This window comes from Cuculus canorus, chromosome 27 (assembly GCF_017976375.1).
Source record: "Cuculus canorus isolate bCucCan1 chromosome 27, bCucCan1.pri, whole genome shotgun sequence".
NCBI classification, from domain to species: domain Eukaryota; kingdom Metazoa; phylum Chordata; class Aves; order Cuculiformes; family Cuculidae; genus Cuculus; species Cuculus canorus.
In genome coordinates, this window is record NC_071427.1 from 4,543,617 (window position 1) to 4,567,383 (window position 23,767).

The window sequence follows — 23,767 nt, forward strand, 5'->3', positions numbered from 1 at the left end:
TAAGGAACAGTAATTCAGAATCTATTTCATTTAGTAACCTTAAAAGAAAACAAATGTAATCTGTATTCACTTTTTTGTAATGAGGGAAAAATAAACTTGCCGCCTCCCCTAGAGATTCAGGATAATGGAGCAAATGGAAGCTGTGAAAAGCTTAGTTTTACTAGAAAAATGAGGAAAAAAGTTATTTAAGAGACTTTGTGTGAAGTGTGTGACCAAAGGTTGTAAGTAGGTTGCAGAAAAGGTTGTTAAAGAAAACTGGACTGTTACTAGGCCCAGATATATGTGATGGTGTGCAGGTGAGTTAATCTACTCATCCTGATCTCTGTCCTGGTATGTTCCAGTACAAAACATTTCTTTTGAATTACAGGATGTGGAGGAGTGGAACATTGGCAACCTGAACACCCTCTTGGACATGGTGGAACACGAGTGTGGTATTATCATAGAAGGCGTAAACACTCCCTACCTCTACTTTGGGATGTGGAAGACAACGTTTGCTTGGCACACAGAGGACATGGATCTCTACAGCATCAACTACTTGCATTTTGGGGAGCCAAAATCCTGGTAAGTGACAAAGCACCAATAGATGGTGGCTCTGTACCTTTGCCCTCTGCCATACCCTTTTCTTTGGGTCTACCTGATTCCATCAGGCTCAGCTCCTCTCTCACGTCCCTTTTTTCTCTCCTCTCCTACTCTACATTAGAAAGCGATTTTACTTTCTTTCATGCTGACTTGCTCAGAGTCCCGATTCCTGACTTTCCAGAAAAGCAGCAGAGTTAGCAGACTTGTTGACAGTAAAACCAGATTTCCATACTTGAAGCTTTTTGGAAGCTAACGCACAGGAGAGCACTCGCACTAATGAGGGAGAGCAAGTGGTGGTGGGAACGTGTGGATGCTTCAGATGCACTTTAACGATGAAAGGCTGCTGTTCTCGCACTGCACTGCAGGCAGGAAACATCTGTTACTGTAGAATTTCCATTATTTTAATATGTAAATATGCTTACAACTCTGGCAACAAGGTAGGTCGAAGGGTTACTGTTCACGGTCAGTTTTTGTAATAACAATAAGCATTTTTCACCACTGATGTGTAGACTGGGTGGAAATAACTTTCCACAAAAATAATCAATAGATAAAGATGGAATTAAGAACCTAGGAAATCTGGATTAAGTTACCAAGAGCTGGTATTCTTCTTTCTCGAGCCTGCTGCTTGAAGTATAACTGCAGAGACTTAGCAACGTAGAAGAGATTTGCTGAAGATCTTGATGTGACTAATAAATATTGACATTTGCCTGTAAATGAGAGCTTAAATGTCACTGTGAAGCTGCTATCTCTGTGCCCTGGCAGCGACAGGCAAGATCCTCCCATCTCTTTGCAATATGAGTCCCCAGTGACACCAGTATCTCCGGGCTATTAGTGCCTGTGGGCACAGGAAAGCTACCAACAGTGAAGAGGCTGTCATGAATGGATATCGTTCTTTTTCAGTCTGGAAAAGGAGCGAAGGAGGGGGCTGGGTCTGCAACACTCAGCTATGGTCTTAACGCGAGTTGTAAAAATCTTCCCAACGTGTCAGATAATCTGATTCCCAGCAGACCCGATCCCTGCTCTCCCTCTTCAGGCAGGTGCACAAGGACGTTGCAGAATCTTTTATGATAACTCTGTTAAATGAACTTGGTCTCAAGAAACGTACCCGTGGATTAGGAGTGAAATGTGCTAGGCTCTCATTTTTGGTACTGTCCATTGTGTTCTCCAGAGCAGCTCCTCAGACCCGCTCTCCATCTCTGGTAGATGGTGTCACCAGCACACGGGAAGCACTCCCAGGGCAGAGACCACCACCAAAGCCAGTCCCGTCCTCAGAATGGTGGTCTCAGCACCCCAACGCACAAACTCTCACTGCTCCAAGAGTTGTACAAGCTGCTGTCCCAAGGTTTGTGGTAGGGTCATGAGCTCATGGCTGTCTCTGACAGCTCCTTCCTTGCCTGTGTGTTATCAGTTGTGCCCCATCTACCTTCTGTTTGCTACTGTGTGTATCATAGGGATGATAAACTCATTGCAGGTATATTTGTGGTTGTTTCTGTGGGAAATGGGTCTCACGCAGTAGAGAAACAAACCACAGAAACCTTTAGACATTAAAACCTGAAACACCTTTGGTGTATTTGTGTGAAGAGGTGAAGAATCATAAAGAAGTGGAAATTGTAGATGCAAAATTGTGTCTGGCAAATATCGGATCTTAGAAGTTCTTGGTGGCTTTTATTTCTGCCCTGAGGATTTTGGGAGGTGCTGGGGAACACCTGCGCTTCCTGTAAGAGGGGCTGCAGTTGTTGGTGAGTTCTGCTGCTCATAATTGGAATTGAGAAATCATTAACTCTTCTTGTAAAGGAGCTTAGCTGTTGCTGTTTAAAAACCAAAGCAGGAATGTACTCTGCACCTGGTTGGTTTTTGGTTCGTTGGCTTGTGGGTGTTTGTGTTTTTAAAGGTACTTCTGCTCCACTTAAAAAAAGAGGAGGATTTTTATCCAGCCATTCTGTGTTTGCATAGTTCTTCTATAGTAACTAGTTCTATAAACCTTGCACGATTTAGGGGACAGGAGGATTTTGAGGGCAGACTGTGTTTTGGGCAAAACGTTTTCCTATTCAACCGAGTTTCTTATCTATCCGACAGTGTGTAACAGGAATAGATGGGTTGTGACAGGATGCCACTGCTGGTTTGGCAGGCCTCCCTGCTCTGCCCTTAAGCATAAGGCAAGAGTATGCTGCTTGCCCGAGTCATTTCTTCCTTCTTTGTCTTCTGTTAATGAGTTCTCAAGCTCTTCGGTGAACCAGCATTGGCTTCTGAGGAGTAAATCTGAACACACAGGACTGGAACCTTCCAGGTACCAGAGCAATCCCCGTGTTCTGACTGTGAGTGCAGTTGTTCCTGAGCTCAGCTGGGGGAGCTCAAGGACTGCAGTGATGAAATTCCAGTGGCGCAGCCTGGCCTTACGCAAAGATGGCTAAAACCTTTGCTCTGTTTTTCTGGTACCACCTCTGTGGAAATTTCCCAGCTTCCTTCAGCCTTTTTATAGACTCTTTGCCTCTGACAGTGATCATCTTAGAAGCACACTGGGGAATAGCGGGAGAGTTACGGAGTCTACCAGTTTGGGGCTGAGCTCTAAAATAAGAGGCAGAGTTATTGTTTGGCTGTCAGAGATATTTATATAGTGAAACCCAGGGTTCGGTCTGTTGGTAGTATTCTGCTTCAAAATTGTCTGTTTAAAAACCATAACTCTTTCTTCGTGTCTCTCATGAATTATCTCAGGCTGCTTTAATCCAGGCCGTGCAGCCAAAGCCCTGAGATGGAGGGTAGTGTGCAGGAGTGATGCGAAGCCACCAGCTCTGTTTCTTCATGAAGACAAGATGAGAAGGATGTCGAACCGATTGAGGTTGCCTTCCAGACCTCATTCAAGTGGATTCTGCAAGGAATCTGTATGTTTATTTGCTGTGGAAGAGGTGCAGTACCTTCTTAGGGAGGTCTGAATACTTTCAGGCCATGAGAAGAGGAGCCACCTCAGTGGGCAAAGATAAGCCGAGAAGGGAATCTGTCTGCTGGGGCAGGGAAGGATGGTCACTGAAGTGTTTGTGTGTATTTTGAGTTATACCTCTGCAAAACTGGTGCTTTCAGGACCGTTGGGACTAAGAGTTAAATACCTGCCTCTGGTTCAGCAATTGAAGGTGGCTGCTTTATTCAACCTAATGAGCATCTGCTTGATCATACAGCTCCTTGATTAATGTGTGTCTGTCCCTGCAGAGGAGTCCTCCTGCCAGCACTTTCCCAGACTGATTCTTTCCCATCAGCAGAGCAGAACAGGCTGCAGCAGTGTGAGTTGTCTGCACAGAGTTGTGTCCCTGGGGGTGCAGGTTAAAAAACTGCTCAGCGCTAAGTGAAGTATTTGAGCCCTCAAGGGTCATCCAGTGAGGAGGGAGAGGAAAAGGGCTGATGGCAGGCAGCTTATTTAATGAGACTGGAAAGCAGGAAAAGACTTACCTGTGCATGTACACTGCCATGCATTTATTTCTTAGATTCTGCCTTGCTGTACCAAGATGAACGAGCGCTGTTGTGTCTTCAGCCATTCCAGTTGCTGCTGTGAAGGCATCTGTGCTGCCCCTTTCGGGGTGGACTTGCCTCGTATCAAAGATGTTCATTGTTTCTTGATGTGCTGTTTCTCGGCCACGTGCATCTGATCTATGCTGTAGTCACACTGTTGTTGGTTTTAACTGGAGAATCGGTCTGCTGGGCAGGTATGAGCACTTTGCATCAAACGTACCAGAAGTTGAGGGCTGTTGTGTAACTTCACGTTGAGCGGCTCAGGCAGGGAGCTGCCAGCTCGAGCCTCTTGCCTGCTTGTTTCTCGTACTACAATATCATGTCCCTCTCCCATCTGGTTTAATTGCAGCCTTTTCATAGTCTGTCTTCAGATTTTCCAAAAGTCTGAGCATGTTTCCTTCCGCAGCCCTGTATTTAAACCTCTTGTGGTAGTTTTTACTGTATCAATTATACATATTATGTATAATTACCTTATACGTTCAGATGCTGAGGTCTGAAATAGAGCAGATTGTTAAACGATGCCAGCAGAAGAATGATTTTTTTTTTTTTTATAGTGACAGAGTAACAAAACTGAATGCCAAGCCTAATACTTCATGGTTATTATGGCATATTGCTGAGGAACGCATGCATCTCAGCCCTTGCAATTCCAAACACGTGTTTTTAAACACCAAGATGCTCCACCATCACTTTGTTTCATCTTAAAAACATGCTGTACCTGCCTTCAGGGCTTCCTGTGGTAGGGAAGTGCCGAAGGAAACTTTGAATCTCAATAACGTGACCTTGATGGGTACGCTTTGGGGGTATGATGTCTCTATCTTGTTTTGTCAACACCGGAACACCTGACTGGGTATTTTTCTCTGATGTTTTATGACTGATGTTGCTGTATCGCGACAATATTTAATGTACCTTCTGTAAGTACCAGTGGGGTGTTATACTGTATTCTCTCTCTTGGAAACTGCAGGTGTTACACCAGAGTGACACTGAGGACGGTAATTGATTTTATAAAGTGTCCCTGTTTCCTTATCATGATGGATGTTTAATCCCCTTTAATTAAAGCAGGGAGCCAGCTTTAGCTTTTAAGTTATATGGTCTCCTCTCCAAAACATTCCCTTGCTGAAAGTGGATCATGGCTAATCTGTTTGACTTTGATATCACAAAGTACACTTTATGCCAGAACAGCAGTTTATGTGGAATTAAGGACAAATTACCAAAGGAACTTTAAAATAATATGATTAGTTGAAAGCACTGGTGACAGATACAATGACGTTTTGAGAAACACTTATGGAATTCTGTCCTGTAAAAGTGCTAAGGCTTCTTGAAAGTACACGGAGGTACCTGAAAACTTGTTGGGTTAAAGTGTTCTAGAATTCCTGCTTTCTTTCCTCCACATGTGCAGCACGATTCCCTGTGCCGGGTAGGTCTGTCTGTAGGAATCGGGGGAAAAGAAGTGCATGGCAGGACTTGCTGTAACATCTACGATTTAATACCTCCGTAGTACTGTAACCGATGAACTTTCCATAGGGAAACCTTCCATTTTCTAACAGTGGTGTTGATGGGGGGATTTAAAGCAAGACAGGGTTGTTCCGCTGGGAGAAGACTGTAAAAGGAGCCCTCTTTATTCTTGGCTAAAAACATATCCTAAAGCAGCTGCAGATCTGCGAGTGCTGAGTTTATTTTTCATTGTTGTTGTAGGGAGCATCGCAGCTGTCTCAGTCAGAACTCCTGTCCTGTCCTCCCCCCAGGATAGAAAATGTTAATCCCTGGAAAATGATCTTGGAAAAAGTAAATGACCTAATACAGTCATGGAGCTTAACTCTTCTAGCTTCTCTTCTCCTTCGTTTTCAGCGTAGGCTGCTGGATCCTTATCCGCATTTCCCCCCCTGTGGTATTCTGCACCATCCCTCTGCTTTAACACACTCTCACATATGTTGGGAGCTTGATGTAATCTCATTTAAAGCAGCTGGGTTTAATGTTTGTCACTGAATTGTATGGCAGCAGGGGGGAAGGGCCCTTGTCCCCTGCATCATTTATTGCCTGCTAACTATTACATTCCCTGAGGGAGCCATTGCACCAGGCAGTGGAATTGCTGAATTGATCAGATGTGATTATAAGTCTTGATTATTGGGATCGCGGTAACCCTTGCACTCTGGAGATCCTGTGAGTTTCTTAAAGCTAGATTAGCTGGGATGCCATCTGTGTTTTGCCCTTGAGGGAAGTGGGGACTCTTTATTTGTTACACTAGGACTCTTCATTTTACTCCATACAGAGAATTGGTTTTTCCTGAGTTTTACTTTTCCCAGTTTTTGGCACTAGGGAATTCACAAGACCCTTCTGCAGCCGTTCCGCGCTCAGTCCCCAAGGTCTGCATCAGCCGTCTGCGCAAAGTCTGTGAGGTTGCCTTGCTCTTAAATGTGCGCCCACATTTGCTGTTGGCGTGTTTCACTCCTGACAGTGGAGATTTACAGGCTTGTTGGGGTGAGCGGGGGAGAAAGGAGGAGCAGGGAAAGGCCATTTGGCCATGATGGACTCCTTGCAGCTCACAAATTTCCTTCCTGCCTCTACTATCCCGTGTAATCTGTTTTACAGCTCTGCAGTTTTGGATGGAGAAAGAGTAGGATTTATGGTGATGGTTGATTTATAGGTTAACTGCAACACCATTTGCTTTCGGGCAGATTTGGCAAAGCAAGACCCTTTTCTGTTGATAAAAGGGATGGAGGAAAGAACAGTGATATTCATTAAAAGAAATAAAAGGAAAGCGAGATAAAATATGGCCAAACAGAACAGCTTTTCACTTTCCTACCCCTTCCAAAACTGCTGGGTGAAAGCTGCTTTTGAACAGGGCTTCTGCATTGAGAATCCCCGTGCATGTTGATGTGCTCTGAGGTTCGTGAGAGCGCTGATGTATTGAGATGCAGAGTTGCATCCCCCTGTAATTCGCTGATAAATGAGAGCAGCGCAGCAGTGAGTTATTAATACAGCCTTTCAAGCTTCATATACCGCAGTCATTAGTTAATCAATACAAACCACACTACACTGCTAATATTCAGACGAACCTTCCTGCAGGCTGTCCTCGCTCTGAGGATGCTGTGTGGCCTGGAGGTGGTGCTGTGGGCAAAGGATGATGTAAATGGCGTTGGAAAGGGAACAGTGCTCGCTGATCGCCTGCTTTGCAATCCAAGGGATCGCCGTATGTACAGAGACTGAATCTTGGGTGACCCAGGTGGTTTTAATGTGGTTAAGTCATCCAAACAAACTGTACGAAGAGTTATGAGCCCTAACTCTGTTATAAAGATTATCTTCCCAGTCAGATAGACAGAATAGCAGTGATTTTTATTTTTAATAGAGTTTTGTTGTGTTTTATTGTGTTCCTGTAGACAGATTATTGAAAGATAATTTTTCTGATGCAGAGGAAGCACGGTGTTCTGGAGAGGTAGGACTTGTGTCTTGTCTTTTTCATCCACTCTCATCTAACTTGGAGAGCAGATGCCATGAAGATCAAGCCAGACTCTTGGACTGATGGGATCAGCCATGGGAGTTGTCTGAGGAGGGACTTGCTTTGTAAGAGGACGGATGACATGACTCCAGCCAGCTGGCCGCTCGTACCTGTTTGTCTCCCTCCTCCTTTGCCTCACCTCTGTTCCATACATGTATTTCCCCCTCCAAAGTCCTCTTTCTGTTTCTTATTCCTGTCTCAATCCACTGCAGCAGAAGTTAGTGATGTTAGTACATACCTTGCTGCCATTTTAGTTTTCAGTCTGTGCATTTTGTCCTTTTTTACTAGGCCTGTTTAGTTAGTTTGAAATTAGAAGCTCTTGGAAGTTGGGGTTCATCTGTGAGTTGTTGTACCTAACCCAGAGAAGTGGAAACCCTTCCTGTCTGTGGTTCATCTTTGTACCTTTTCATAACGATCTGGGAGGGTGGCAGTGCCGACGGGCGATCACATCCTTGTTTTTACGGCAGTGTCTTCAAGTGGGTGCCTCCTCCGCTGACGTGGTGTTAGTGCTTGCACTGCTGTTCCTGCCAGTGCTAGTAATTCATCACAGCTCAGTAGTCCCAGTTTGGATAGAGAGAAGCACGTCTTTGATCCAAGAAGGCTCTTGATGCAACTCATTCTTGCGTTTTGAAAGTGTCTGCTCACAGCTCAGGCCCGATTTGAAATGAAGATCTGTGGAAGTCTGACAGGATCACAGATTGGTTTTAATAACTGAGGCTTTTGAACAGTGCGCTCGCCACTGAGACAAGATGGGCGGGAGGTGTACTTCCATGCTTCATATCACTCTTTCAGCCTGATCTGACTTGGGCCCTGTGGGAGGATGAGCTTGCAAATTCCAGCTTGGCATGGCGCTGAAAGCGAGGATGGGAGGACCAGAAGGAACCAGCGGTGGTGCTGCGGAGCTTTGTCTTTATTCACATTTTGTTAACACACTGGCAGAAATCAGTGGGGATTTTTTTCTTTACTCAGCAGAGAAAATTGACGTTGGGTGATGCCAAGTGCAGTACAAGTGTGGTTGAAAATAACAGAAGCCTCTAGTAATGATAGTACTTAAATAGAGCTCTGCCTGCCCAAGCGCTGTGCGATTGTTAACTGGTTAATGTTCGGAGGAGTCTGTGCTGCGTTGCTGCCCACTTCATTTCCAACTGGCTGGTCAGCGTGGCAGAGGGGATCGAGGAGAAGGAATGAAGGGAACTTTATAAGCCGTGTCACTGATCTTTATCAAATCTCAGCTGTAACACTTCCAGCTTTGATGCTGACAAGAGCACAGGCGCTGGCTTCAACGGAGGAGCTGTTTGAAACAATGCAGCTTGATGGATGAGGAGCATTACATCTCTGGAATGTTTTTTTTTCCCTCAAAAAAAGAAAAGAATGTGCACGTAGAGGCGTGGCACCTCCAGCACCAGGGGTTTCCTAATCCAAAGATCTCTTTCGTTACTAGTGAGCATATTTCTTTTGTTCTGCTCTTGGCAATTATCCATATTTGCTGCCAGGAGCAGTGTGGAAAAGAGATCCTATGGAGTGAAATAGGCTGTGTGGTGTAAGAGCTGAGAATGCTTTCTGCTGCTCAGGCCCAGAGCAGGAGGAGCTCTTGCGGGCCGGTCGGTACAAGACAGAACATCTGTGATCTCCCCTGGTTATACTTTTTCTCCTTGTTCCTTTAGTTGTGTTGAGGTTAGTTTTTTTAAGGGTCTTTAAAGCATAATCTACTCTTTTCTTTTCTTTGTATTCATACAGCATCTACTACAAAAAGCAACCAGTAATTAATCATCCGATTACCAGTTTTGGGAAATAAATCTGATGTGAACAGGTTCTTCACAACAAATAGTAGAGAGTGGCAGGGAGATAAATACTCTCTTCATTCATCTCTGTTGAATTGTATCCTAATTATCTTCTTGGCCAAACTGAATGAGTAAATGATTTCAGAATGTTTTTCCCAAAACACCTTTTCTCAGTAAAATACCCCCTTCATTCTGCTCATTCACTGCCTGCAGAGCAGACCAAGAGATTGTTTCGTCCATGTGGAAGGCGAATCTCTCCAGTGTGATTGGTAATTTTGTGCCTGGCGCTTGTTGCTGTGAAGCTCGCTGGGCTGGCACATCAATACTCCTTCCAAGAGCAGATGGCCGCTCGTATCAAACTCTCTGTTTTAAAATAGTAGTTAAAAATTGCATTTGAGTTCTGGAAAAACCTCCTTTTTTTTACACTCATTGTTTTCTTATCGAAAGCAGCCTCTGTAATGCAGTTTGACTCACAGCAACTTAAAGTGTTAGAGACTCGGTTAGCAGTGATTGGCACACATTTGGTTTGACTCTAGTCTTCCAACAGTCAATCCGTAAGGATTCAGACCTGGCTTCAGACTGACCTGAGGAATTCTGCCCATCATTAGGAAAATTAATTGGGAGTTTGCACTTGTCTGGACTGTAGTTCCTTAAGGGAAGGAGGAAGTTTCTCATCTGACTTTACTGCTCTGTGGGCAGCAGCGGTTCTTGCTGGTTCTGCATGCTTGGCAACGGGGTTGAGAATTGGGCAGCTCCAGACGTGGAAAAGAGATCTTATGGAGTGAAACAGGCTGCATGGTGTAAGAGCTGCGAATGCTTTCTGCTGCTCAGGCCCTCTCTGAGCAGGTTTTTGTCCTGATTTTCTTCCTGTGCTGGCTCCCGCAGGATTGTGTTTGAGCGGCTGTCTGCAGAGCTCATTTTTCTCTGAGCTCTAGGAGACAGGTTGATTTGGAGTGTTTGTGGGGTTGTAATCTTGTTCTGTCATTACCTATTTACTCCTTATTATGGCTTTTTGAGCAGATACTCCCCAGCCTCAGTGTTTATCTTTCTCCCTGTGTACATTTCAATAAAAATGTCATTATTTGAAATCATTGACACTGCTGGTTAAAGATACGGAATTCCATCATCTCTTGTCCTGTAAAATGATCCATTAAAGATAAAACTGCAGACACTCGATAAAGGTTCTTTCCTAGGAACAAGGAGCTCTCTGATCCGTGTGCGATCCTATCTCCAGAGTATGTGTTTGCTGTTCTTGCTGTAAAGAAGCTGCAGCAGAAGGGGATGGATGAGGGAGGCTGGAGATTGTCCTTCCCCAGCATCATCCTGAAAAGGGAAACTGGATGCTTACAGCAAATTCCCTGTGGGCTAACCTTAGATGTTGATGAGGAGAAAAAGAAAGAGAGATGATTTCTGTCTTTTAACAAACTGGGAGGGAGAGAGCGATGAAGGGAGGTTAAATGTGGAGGAAAGTGAAGGTGAGGTGGCCAGGAAAGGGGGGCAGATGACAGTGCTATTGATGAAGGAGCAATCCGTTCTTCTTGTTGAAATGCCTTTTTTTCATACAGGCTGCAAACCAGCTTAAAAATAGCATGGAAAAAACTCACTTTTGTTGCTCTGAGCTTTGCTTTGACACTGCTAGGAGATCTGTTATTATAAATACCTTGTAGAAAAATTAGGCCTTCGAAGCAGGAGATGAACTTTGCAAATGAGGGACCACCCTGTCTGTAGGGGTGGTTCTTAATGGCTTCTATTGCGTGATAAATATTCTTGATGGACAAAGGGGTTTTCTTTGGAGGCATTGCTGCCGCCATGAGGGCTAAAGATGTTGAAGGTTAGGGTTCAGATCATGCATTTATGGACACACTTTGTCTTATAGAGATTGAAATAATAGCTTTTTATTCTGCTTGTCATGGCTGAGAGTAGGTTGGCATTTGAATCTTCAAAGGGTCAGTATTCTTGGCACAAGTAACTCTGCTTTGAAGACAGATAACTGACCCCCAGCTTGACACATGGTCCTAGGCATTTTAAATGTGCTTTCTCTTTGGGTTTCTGTTCCTTATTTCAGTAATTATGGCATGTTAAACCGTATGGGTCCTGTTTGGCCAGACCTTGTGCAGGCACTGTGAAATTAACTTTCTTATCTTCTCCCATGAATCGGCCTGCGGTGACAGTGCTGGAGCTCGGGGTCGAGCGGCCCACCCTGCCCAGCCTCCACGCGAGACTCCAGAATCTGATCGCTGCTTAATTGCTCTGCCTCAGTGCTAGGAGAAGATGGAGTGACTATCAAAAGCTCTGTGTGTGTGACAACCGTGGCCAGAAAAGGTCTTGGAAGTTTTGGGGGAGGTTGAACTAAGGGACAGGATGGCTCTACCAAAGCCCGTCATGACTTCAGGTGAGAACAGCTCTTCTGAAATAGAGAGCAACCAGCGGAGAGGGGGTGAGCAGGCTTGGGATTGTCTTCCTTGTGGGAAAGATATTAATAGCTTTCAGGGGCCAAAAAGAAGACAACTGAATTGCAGCCCCTTTGAAGAAGCAGTGGTGAGGGCAGAATCTGAGCTAGACTGGAAAGTTCCTGAAGAGCACCTGATGCTGGAAACTCTTGCTGCTGTAGTGAATTCCCTGTACATCATCCCTTAATGGCTTCTACACCGGCCCTCGTATCCCAGAGTGGTCTGTCTGCTCTTTCTTACTGACACACTCATTTAATTCTTAACTCACAAGACATTTGCTTATTTATTTTCATTGTTCCTGATAATAATTCTAAGCCATTAGAGGGGAAAATTGTATTCAAAAATGCTGTTTCACACTTTATTTGTTTGATGATTTAGAGCGATAGAAAATAGCACATTTGCTGGCTTTTATAGTCTGATAATTATCTGCATCCATCAAGCCATTCCAGGGGAATAAACAAAACACCAAGAAAATTACACTATTAATGACATCCTTTATGGCAAGTAGGAAAGATCTTTCTTTTGTGTTATGAATTAAAAAGAGACTGTCCAGTTAACATAAGTTTTATGTTAACATAAGTTTTATGTTAACAAAAGCAAACTAGCGCTGTAGGGAAATGAATCACACGTTTGCAGCTTTGGGTCCGGCACCTTCTGGTAATTGCTATCAGAATCAGTTCTGCAGGATACTCAAAACTCAGAAAATGATGCAGAAGCAGAGATCAGAAATGCTGGAAGTAGGTTGGGAATCGGGACGTCTTTGAGGTGGAACAGTCAGTTCTGTGTTTGCAGAAGCGATACTTCATCCATTTCAGGGACCTGGTTTTGTGTTGGTGGTAAGAGTAGGAAAACGTAATTTAAAGGGATCAGTATATTACTTACCGATTGTTGCCTTCAGGGTAAGATGACATTTGAGTCCTAGAGCTATAACTTGTTTTATCTTGCGATTTGTTTTCCCCGTTCCGTAAATCTTGTGTTCCCTGGCAGAGCTGCCAGACGTTATTCATGCTGTAACCTGACAAACTGCTGAGCGCCAGGTTTTCAGGTTAAGCTCGGCCCTTTGTCTTGGTCACCCACCGCCAGGCTGACCCGTGGAAGGGTCTGCTGAGGGCATTCATCTCTGGGTTTGTTTGCAAGCCCAGCTTCTTGGAAGTTTGATTTATCTGAAACTAGTTGCTGGTTTAGCACTATTTATGTAGGCTTTAGCTTTCATGGGGGATCCAGGGTGAACCAGAAGAGGCAGGTTCTGCACTTGTCCCAGGGGCTCAGGGTCAGCAGTTTTGGCACTGCTGTGTTTGCTGGTGGCTGTTGCGGATGTTTTCTCTGAAGCCAAATTAGTCCAGAAAAAGATGGTTCTTCAGGAGGGCTGTTAAAGTATTTATGCTGCCACCACCACTTCTCTTTAGTTCAGGTTGTTTGGGGCAGTGGGAAATCCTTGCTCCGTCTTTGCTGTGGTTCTAAGGCAGAGTCTGCTGGAGGCTGGATCGAAGTTACTGCTGCTCTGCGCTCACTTCAGCCTTCCCCAGGGAGAGGGACATCGCGGAGCTGCTCCTGTCGAGAGGGTCTGAGGCCTCGACACACCCCAGTGCTGGACCGTTAGCGAGTACTGGAGGCTGTTTTGGCCAGCTGATATCAAAAGGGTGTTGTTCTTGTACTGAGTTTTTTTTCTTCTCAGACGAAGGAAGCATTTACATCTGGGGTGATTTTCTAGAGTTTCGATAGAGTGGGTTTTAGTTTTGATATTTCTCTAGAGGAAACCTGAATTTGTTTTTGGGCTGGGGTACAAAAGGGAAACAACCATGCTGTTTGGTGAAAGAAATGATAAAGGATTTAAAGCGATGCATATAGAAAAGGAAATAATTGGATATGCTTTATCATGTAGAATCTTGTCTGTTGTCTCTGGAATTAAAGATATTCTGCTGTTGATTTGAGCCTCAGCCCATGGGTGCCGTTAAGGTAACAAATTGGGTGAGTGACAGGGTTCTGTCTTGTTCCCTCTGTCAGGGATTTTGGTCCCCAACCAGTGCCTGGCCGTTTTTCATCACGAAAGCAGGAGGATGATACCATGAGGTCGAACATAGCCGCCAGCCCTTTGTGGGTGTTTATATGCTCAATAACAGCACTCCTTTGATTGCAGTGATTTCTAATCTGCCCGTGTCACTTCCATTGTTGCTCTGCCTTGTAATCAATCATTTTCTGTCTGGGTTGAGCCAGCCGGCTCAGTTGGGGCGGTACTTGCGGGAGCCGCCTGTTTCTCTTACTGGTTTTAAATAGCAGCCCGAATTCTTTTATTGCCTATCTGTATGTAAATCAGTGTGAATGTAACTTAAAGCAGAAGTTGACCTACTTTTAATCTCTTCTGCAGTTAATTTAGCGAATTCCTAAGAATAAATGTGTCGGGATGTATGGGCTCTGCTTACGAAAATAGTGGCCCAAACAGATTTAATTTCTAAAATTGGAGTTAGCTATTGCCGAGACACTGTTCTGCAGTAGAGTGTCCCGTTTTGTACATTATTACACATAGTTCTTTTGTATAAGCTGGAAATTCCTCCTCTCGCTTGTTTCTATCCAAGTCCTTTTTCTCTCTCCATGGACCATTCTCTAAAGCTCAGCTTGGCTTCTCGCAGTCTGCAGTTGCAGATAACACAATAACCATGTTCCAATGTATTAAACTTTTAACATCCTCGAGATTCAATTAATCTTATCTTTACAACTCCCAATTACAGTCACTAATTAAGTGAAGGTTGCATTGTAGACTGGGGATATTACATTAATCATCGGCAGCCTTGTAGCCATAAATTAGTTCTTTCCCAATCCTTCAGCGTTTTTCCCAGAAGGACTGGAATGTCTCGTTTCCCTGTTTTAAGGGACATTAATCCCACAAAGGAGCTTTGGATCGGGATTAATTTTATCACGTTTATGTAAGTGATGAATGGTCTTTGTAAAATGAAAGCTGCTAGCTTTGTCCCCGACAAATGGAATTGAATTGTTTGATAATTATGCAGTTTAAGGCACTGTTCAAACTTTGGTCACAGGATGTGGGAGTCCGTTGCTATGTTTATTATTTTACAAGATTAGGTGCTACATAGTTTTTTTCCTTACATTTTTTTTAAGCCATCAGTTTAAATATCTGTTTTATTGTCAGAGTCTTGAAGCATCCCATGTATGATTTCTGTCCTGTGTCCAACCACAGCAGGTAAACTTTGGGTTTGTACAAAAGCCATATGGGATGTGACTTTATCTGTTTCTCCTTACGTTGTCTATAACCGTTAGGCTGGAAAATTGAGAGGCTGAGCGAGGTGCTGGCTGGAAGCCCTCTGCAGTCAGGTGGGTTTGGAGCGATCCTGTCAGAAGCAGAGCAATGGTGTTTATCTGTCGCTGAGGTTGTGCGGCTGCCTGCCACAATATCCTGTTTTCAGCCAGTTGTAATGAGTCGGAATAAGTTTGACATCTTTATTGGAAAAATAATGCATTTTTTATTATTCACAGTGAGCAAAAGTTACAGGTGGCAATAAATGTCATTCCCACAAATGTAAATTTTCAGAAGTCTTTGTTACAAAGAATGGGACGAGAGCCACGTCTCATTTGGTGCGGTTTGCAAACACTAACGTACAAACTGGCACTGCGTTGGCGTGGGTGTCACGTTTGGGTGCGTCGGGGTGTTTAGTGTGGTTCCCTCGTTATAACCTGAACACCTAACATCTTAGTTGCCTGGTTCCTGATTCTGTGAACATCTAACTCTGCCCCTCTCCAGTTTATCCCCATTGCCCCTCATCCTGTCACCACAAAGCTTTGTGAACAGCCCCTCCTCAGCTTTCCTGGAGCCCTTCCAGGTACTGGAAGCTGCTTTAAAGTCTCCTCGGAGCCCTCTCCTCTCCAGGCTGAACAACCCCAACTCTCTCAGAGGGTTGGTTGGAAAAAACCCAACCATTTAAATCTATTTATTTTGCACTCTTTTTACCACTAATCATACAAAACTGTCTTTAAAAGTGTAGAAGCTGCTCCATGGCACCTTTAATGTTGTTTTCCTCAAAAAACTCTGCTTTTTCATTTACCTCATCAAGAAAATTACTGTATATTTCAGTTCTGTTATTTCATGAGATGACACAATCCAGCATAGATATAGGGTTGTCTGCTTCAGATATTATGAAGAATATTTACTTTTTTTGGATAAAACTCAAAGCATTTGCACAGTTTTCTTTGGAAAAGGGACTTTTGCTGGCTGTGGCTTTGCCAATGTTCCCAGACCCTCCTTCACCTCCGCCCATCCAAAATCTCTTGCCTGTTAATCCTTAGCACAGCCTCATGGTTTCTCTTTCATGTACCTTTCTAGCAGACAACACACCTGTTGTTCCTTATACTGGTTTATTCCTATTTTTTCCAGTGTCACTTTGTCGTCTTGGTTTTTCTTCCACCTTGTGAAGTCCTGTTTAAAAAAGATTGCAGGAAAATAGCACACATCCTCTAACGTGTCCAAGGGCTTCCGTTAAACTACTGGCTTTCTTCTGTGTGCTGTAATTATGTTCCTGATGGCTTCCAGGCTGCACAGTGTGGGTTACATGCCCAGATGTTGACTGTCAGTGGGCTCCGCTGACCGTTACCACCCTTTGGTTTCTGCTGCCTTTTCCTGTTGCTGTTTTTACCTTAAGAGAGTGATGATTTGCTATTCCTGTTCCCTTTCTCCCAGGTACGCCATTCCTCCTGAACACGGCAAGAGGCTGGAACGCCTGGCGAAAGGTGAGCTGTGTGTCCTCCTGCGCTTGGGCAAACACCTGGGTGGGCTCTCAGTGACGGCTGAAGCATCCTGGGGAAGAACCCTGCCCTGGCTTTTTAAACGGAAGGATAAAGAGTTGACAGGGAGCTGACTGTTACGATTTAATCTTGCAAGAGCTGCTCAATGAACCTGCTGTGTTAGTACAGCAGCTTCAGAATCAGAAACTTGTCAGTGAGTTCCTACCAGTGCTGCTGTTTCTCAGAGACTCTGTCTGCTGAAACACAGTGACCCGAACTAAAAGGGACAGAGAAAAACTTGAATTTGGAGGTATTCAGACCAAATGCTTCCATTTCTGGAAATGAAACCAATTGTGTGTCTCCATGTGTAATACGAGGTTTGTCACGGCGAGCTGAGAGCTGTTGCTCCGGCTGCATGGGCTGCAGCCTTGGGGCTCCTCCCGGGACCCCCGTACACATCATTGTGGGGGAAGAAGGCTGTTGGGAACTGTTTCTTCTTCCTAAATTTTATATGTTCCATATCAGCATTAGCATTGATTGCTTTGAGTCTTAAGTAGGAAAGTGCTTATGGATGCAAAGCAGTGTTCATGGAGAACAGCTCGTGGAGCTTGCCCTTTCCTCTCTATGATACAAACTGCTTGGTGGCTTTCCTTTTATTTCAGCCTCATCTTCCTTTGTATGGCAATGCAGTAAAAGCTGTCTGGAACAGAAAAAAGAGGGGGAAGGCAAAAAAAAACCCTCAGCAGGGCTTGCTTGAGCTGGGATAAGCTCTCAGCTGTCACCAGGCTGTCTGAATTTGCTGAAAACCTTGTGCTGGGTTCTTGCCTGCCAGGCTGTCCAACAGTGACCGCCCAAGCCGTGAGCGCAGACCTCTGCCTCCTGGCCTTGGCGTTCCTGCTGGCTCCCAGCTGGTGAGGCTGGAGGCTGCATGGAGGGAGTCTGCTCGCAGAAGTATCTCCCGTGCGATTTGTTGGTGTTAGGTTTGTGTTTCGTTGCTATTTTTGTTCACTTGCAAATGTTCTGAGCGCTGCTTGGCTAAAAAAAGATCCTGTCCCAGAATAATTAACTCAAAATCTACGTGTTTCATCTTTGTTGAAGCACACCGTGATGATTTAAACCTGCTGTCGGAGTTCGTGCAATGGAAGCAGGCAGGGAAATCTGGAGGGCTGTTCTGATGCAAAGTAAAGAAAGATTCTGATACTGTTCTACCAGAAAGTAGACAGATTTGTGGTAATGGCATTTCTTACCAATAGTCTGAGGTTCTCTTGATTGGTTTTATGTGAATAAAAAAGGGGAGTGTGTCAAAGGGAGCACCTGGTTGTGAAGGGTGAATATGGATGTCCCAGGGCAGGCGGTGGTGGTTCCTATGTGTGAGAGCTGTGATCCCCAGATACAAATACTACTGAAATGTGCTGCTTGGAAACGGTGCATTTCAAAGCTTCAGTTCAGTTTAGACGTTTGCCAGGTGTTCTAAAAAGTGCCTTTTGATCTATTAAAAAGTCAGTAAATCCATCTGACTGGTGTTCTGTAGAATCTGGAACACCCTGCCAAGGTCTGACGTAGGTAATGCTCCGTCTCTTGCTGTTTGTAGCTTATTTTTACTGATGATCCATTTTTGAGACACATCGATGGTTGTCGATGTATAAACCCAAAGGAAATGATGGATGACCTCCTCTTTGATTTAGTTTTCTGTTGCTTAGTGCCTTTTAGAAGCTGGGATGGGTTGAGTTTTGACACTACACAGAGCAATGATGCTGCTCGGGCACTCGCCTTGTCCTGTGCATCGCTGCTCCGCACTGGGGAGAAGTTTACTGGGGAGAAATGAGTGTGCAATTAATATGGAAAATGAATAGCTGAGCTGTAAATGGGCTCACTGGGAGAGCTGTGGAGCCCAGGGAGGGAATGTTAATGTGTTGCCATGTTATTGGTGCTAATCACTTAAAATGTGCTTCTTTATTAGTAGCTTTAATGAGAGCCACTTAAACTGTGCATTAAAAAGAGGAACTGCAGAGAGGGCGACAGGCTGGGTAGCAGACAGGCATAATTTTAATGGAAATGCTTTTAGTACGAAAATATAAGAAAACCTGGAATCCAGTAATCCTTTTCACTTTCTGAAACCCCTTCCATTATGTCTCATCAATTAGTTTTGTTTCCAGAGCTTGGGTTATTTATTCTCCTAAATGGTGATTTTTTTTTTTAATCCCTGTAAACACATAATTTGCTCTTGAATCGCCCACTCGGGCGATGGAACACGTGGTCTGGAGCGAAGTGGTGTTACATGGGCTTAGCTGACATTTCAGGGCACGAAGTGCTGACATCAAGGGGTTTGTTCAGCTTTTGCCACAATTTTAGCATTTCTCGTTATGTGCGATTTGTTTTAATAGCTCAACCTGGACCTTGTGGCCGTGGTAGAAATGAACACCTTGTGGTGCCGAGGGGATAGATTTTGTTTCCTTCCTTCCTTTTGACTGAATATCGACATCTGGGTGTTTATCTTTTCTGTTAGGGGTTGGTAGGTAGGGCAGATCGATCTGGAGTCTTAGGAGTTGCATGGCTTCCCCAGGAATAATGCAGCCGCTCATCACAGGGTGTACCGAAAGGCCACAGCAGCGTTTGGACTGGGTGGGATGTGCTTGTCCCTTTTTCCTTTTCCATATTCAAACAAAGGGCAGCTCAGAAGTTGGGGAAGCAGCCAGAATTTGGGACAGGCAGGAGCTATTTCTTAATTCACTAGGGTTTTAGTGAGATTTTGGCCAAGCTGCTGATTCCCAGATGTCGAAAACTTATATTCTGCCTCTTAGCATGAATGGAATTTAGTCTTACCTGCCTCGATATTCAAGTGTTTGTCACAAAATTTACCTGGTCTTTAAACAACGAGGGATGTGGTAATCCCTGACGTCTTCAGCTGTTTGCCTGTTGCTTTGATCTGTATCAAGTATTGAGGCAGCTTTTCATTTTGTCAGCTTGTCTCCACTTAAATAATGGTTGGATATGATATTCCTGCAGTGATTCTTCTCTTTTAATGCCTCTACAGGATTTTTTCCAGGAAGCTCTCAGGGATGCGATGCTTTCCTCCGTCACAAGATGACCCTCATTTCACCCTCGATCTTGAAGAAGTACGGCATTCCTTTTGACCGGGTAGGTGTGCTGGCTGGCGAGTGGTAGAGGTGTGCAAAGCACAGCACCCCTCTTTAGGGAAAGCAATTCATTGTGAGCCACAGGGGAGCAATTTGCTTAATTTCGAAGTGCATTCTTATGCTAAATGTATCCTATCGGATTGGACCAGGTGGCAGCCTGTAAATGAGGATTTGTGGTTTGGCTGAGAAGAGTTTCTCTTCCTGACAGCTTTCGCTAGAACTGACTCTGTCAGTGGGGAGCCTCTCCAGGTGGAGAGGGGCAAGCGGCCATCCAGTCGCTGTGGCTTATCACCAAGCAGCACAGCTCACTGGCATTTCTTGGAACACAGACATTTTTCCTCCTGGATCCGGCATGAACCAAAACCTGGAGTTTGACTTGCTATTTCTCTGTTGTGTAAGCGTTCATTCTCAGCTAAGCCAGTAAGGATCCGTGAATCTCTTAAGCCCCCTGATTTGAAAGGAGGGGTCGTGTTTCTTTGGTGTGATCGCTTTAATATGCTTATTCTTAAAGTCTTCTGGCAAGAAGTAAATCTCTTCAGCCGAGCCTACTTACCATGGATTTAGTATCTGTGTGGAATCAAACAGCTCCTGCTGCTGTGTGCTCCCAGCATGCAGAGCCTGTCCTACCAGGATGTCCTGCCTTTGGGTGCGGGAAAAGGAATTGGTCTAGAGCTACTGGGAGTCTTAAATCCAGTGGGAAGTGTTAAAGAGTGCCGGAATCAAACTGATTTGGTCCTTCCCCATCCCCTTTGCGTTGTCATCTGTAGATAATTCTGGCTATCTTATAAGCAAGAGCTCTTGAGTTCTGCTCTTTTTTTAGCAGGGTTCTGTTGGAGTCACCGAGACAGTATAGCACCTGTCTGATGGGTCTGATGATTCTTTGAGATGGAACTAAAGGATCTTAGCTCTTTTATAGCATAAATACTCTGAATTCAATTTACCGCTCCAGAGACTGTTTCATTTTCCCTAGTGGAAGGCTGTGATCAATGGAATTTGAAGTGCGATCATCTGGCTTGTCAGAGGCGTTTGCTGTGAGTGCAGGGGAGCCTGGCACGAAGCAATGTGGTGCTCATAGTTCGACACCGGTGGCTGGGTTTGGCCTAGTTTGTGCATTACGGTTGATATTAAATTGTTCAGAGTGCAACTAATCATTTTTCTTGTATTTCTGTCTCTGGAACCTAATTCACAGGTGTGAGAACATGAGTGCCTGCTGCACAGAGTTGAATATAATAATCAAAATATCTAATTGTGGGATCTCATGTTTTTGGTAAGGATTTTCACTGTGCAGGTTTCAGGAAGGTGGATAAGTGGAGTGGAATACGGGAGGCATCTCAGCTTGAGACAGAGGTGCCCCTCTGAGAAATTAGTTCTGACAGAGGATAAAAAACATTCCCTATCCCCATCGTATCCAGAAAAGAGTCTGAAATGTGCAGCCAGCGCAAGCTCCTGGAAAACCTGCCTGACCTTGTCTTTATGTATTAGCCTAAACTGTAAAGCTTAAAGATTTCTTCTTCACCTTCTTGCTCGGTGAAGAATCTTCACGGGCTTTGTTAGGCTTCCCACGGTGACTCTTGATTCACGACAGGAAGATTTTTTTGCAGATCAATGCCCAGGGTTTCCCTCACACTGAGTGTTTGTAGCAATCTCAATGTGAAGAATCTGATTTTTGTCTCCCGGTTGTACACAGAGGACAAGATCACTGTCAAAAACAATCTTCCTCTTTCAAAGGAAGAGGGATTATTAACATTTTACTTGCTTATAAATCCTAATCCTGATTTACGGAACATGGTTGGGAAGTGTGGTTTTTATCATAACTTCTTTGGCACTCACTGGAAGGGTATTTTTCAGTGTAAAAAGGAGGTGATCTCTTCAGTCTGAGCAGCCTGTATCCGAGTGCCTCCAGCCCTGGAACAGCAGCTTTTGATGGAGAATCGCTGTTATTCAGAAACAGGGAACATGTGCCAGTCTGGTTTTTTTAGAAACAGAGATAGAATCTCTTCATCTAAATTCTTGGCAGATTTCAATGAAGTGAATAGCACGCACTTATGAATTGCTATAATGGTATTTACTTCTGGAAAAAAAGAAACAGATCAATACGAGGGCTTTTTAATAATTAAAAATGTGTATTTCTGTAATCTCCTATTGATTTCTCCATTTATTCCTCAAGAGCTCACAGGAGTCGGTAAATTCCGGGCTTTCTCTGTGAGTGGCAGTTAGTGCTGGCTCTCCTTCAATAGTTATTACTTTTCTGCATGGCCTATCCATCATCTTGAGTGCTTTCTAATTTATTGCGAGGATAATGTTGACAGCAGTGACATGGAGGACGTACGCTGGGGGCTTGGAATGAAGACACCAGGATGCAGATTTCCTGACAGAAACATAATCTTTCCGTCTCCTGAAGTTAGCGATCTGCCGCTCTGATTTATGGAGGGGCTGGAGGGGAGGATGCTCCACGGAGCTGGTACGGACCACGCTTCACCTCTCATCCAGAAACACCACGGAAGCTTCTTATATTGTCATGTCAGTTTTTAAACTCTCTTTTTTTAATTATTCTGCTAATATTAATAACATCAGCGCATTTAGGTGTTAGTCCAGCCAAGCAGGTGAATGTTTTGACTTCTGTCCGTTTACATTTGCTCTTTGGGCTCATCCTCGTGTCGAGGAGTGCAAGCTCTTTGAAACCTCTGTACTCCAAACTGCTGCCTAGTGAGATACGGCCGGTAGGAAGGGCTCCAGATGGAGCTGCTTGTTTTGTGACTGCAGTGCAAGGTCTGTCAGCATTTGTGGGCTGGAAAGACAGGGAAGGTCAAATTCTGTCTCTTTCCTAATCCTTAGAAGGGAGGTGCTGTCGCCTGCTTGCTGAACTGGGCTGGGAGGATCACTCCAAGCATCCTGCGTCACTGCCGGCCGCTCTTGTGATCTGTGCCGTACTCTTAAGAATTAAATCACTTTTTTTTCCCCCAGTGTCTTCTTTGCATAAGATTTTAAAAGAGGATTTTCTAGAAGCATCACAAATGGATCAGCCTCTGATTACAGCTGTAATCTGCAGAGGTTTTAAACCTTATATTAACAGTGTCCATAACGCTTATTGTTCTTTTTAATTGTACTGAAGTAGGCAAATGGTGGGCTGTTTGACTTACAAGTGCCCAGGTGGGAGCGAGACTGATAAACGTGAGGGGGGAAATAAGTGCAGGGAGCAGGTACTTCAGTGGCACCTTGGAGAATGTGGAGTGCAGTTAGGAGGGAAATCCAGCATTCCTGGCTCCACTGGCATGGTGGTGGGAGCGTCACTCTGGACTTACCATGAGCTAAAGCGCTCATGATGTAAGGATTTATCGATCTTTTGGAATGCTGCAGCCTGAGAACCTTTTTGTAACTGGAGCCTGTGAGTCTAAATAGTTCCGATCTGTGACCTTTTCCATCCATGGTACCGTCTGTCTTCCTTATTAGAAATAATAGTCTCCATTTGAAAGAGAGAAGTTTAACCAGTGAATTTTTGTTTGTAAGTCTCTATTCTCAAGCTGCTACATCAACTGATTTGTGGGACCTCTCTTCCTTTTGTTCTTGTTTTTCAGATCACCCAGGAAGCTGGAGAGTTTATGATTACGTTTCCTTACGGCTACCACGCTGGCTTCAATCATGGCTTCAACTGTGCTGAGTCTACCAACTTTGCTACTTTGCGATGGATTGACTACGGAAAAATGGCAACGCAGGTGGGTGTCTGCTGGGAATGAGAGGTTGTTTAAAGCTACCGGCCCGTGAAATGCCAAGGGATGGACGGGAGACTGAACCTTAAGAACAGACTGGAAGGTGCTAGTGTTTTGGTGATCACAGAATCATAGAATAGTTTGGGTTGGAAGGACCTCAAAGGTCATCCAGTTCCAATACCACTGCCATGGGCAGGGACATCCCACTAGATGTGATGTGCTCTTCCATTGTGCCATATTGCTGTTTGATGCCTGTCGATAATTTGTGTTGTTCTGGGGGCACAGTAGCGACTTTCTCAAATGTTGGAGGTTGCGTCCACCTTGTGAAGAGGTTGTTTGGAGACTGGTGAGTTAGGATTAGTTTTCTGATGCATCCAGACTGCATTTCACA

General features: G+C 44.5%; 1 protein-coding gene across 2 annotated transcripts in view; it reads left to right on the plus strand.

Annotated features, from left to right (window-relative positions):
* Positions 1-23,767, plus strand: part of KDM4B (lysine demethylase 4B) — a 77,980-nt gene that overhangs the window by 15,381 nt on the left and 38,832 nt on the right. For both annotated transcript variants that reach the window (XM_054049898.1, XM_054049899.1), the window contains exons 5-8: positions 368-561; positions 16,489-16,538; positions 19,567-19,670; positions 23,245-23,382. In XM_054049898.1, the coding sequence (XP_053905873.1) occupies positions 368-561; positions 16,489-16,538; positions 19,567-19,670; positions 23,245-23,382 (486 nt within the window). The remainder of the gene's footprint in view (positions 1-367; positions 562-16,488; positions 16,539-19,566; positions 19,671-23,244; positions 23,383-23,767) is intronic.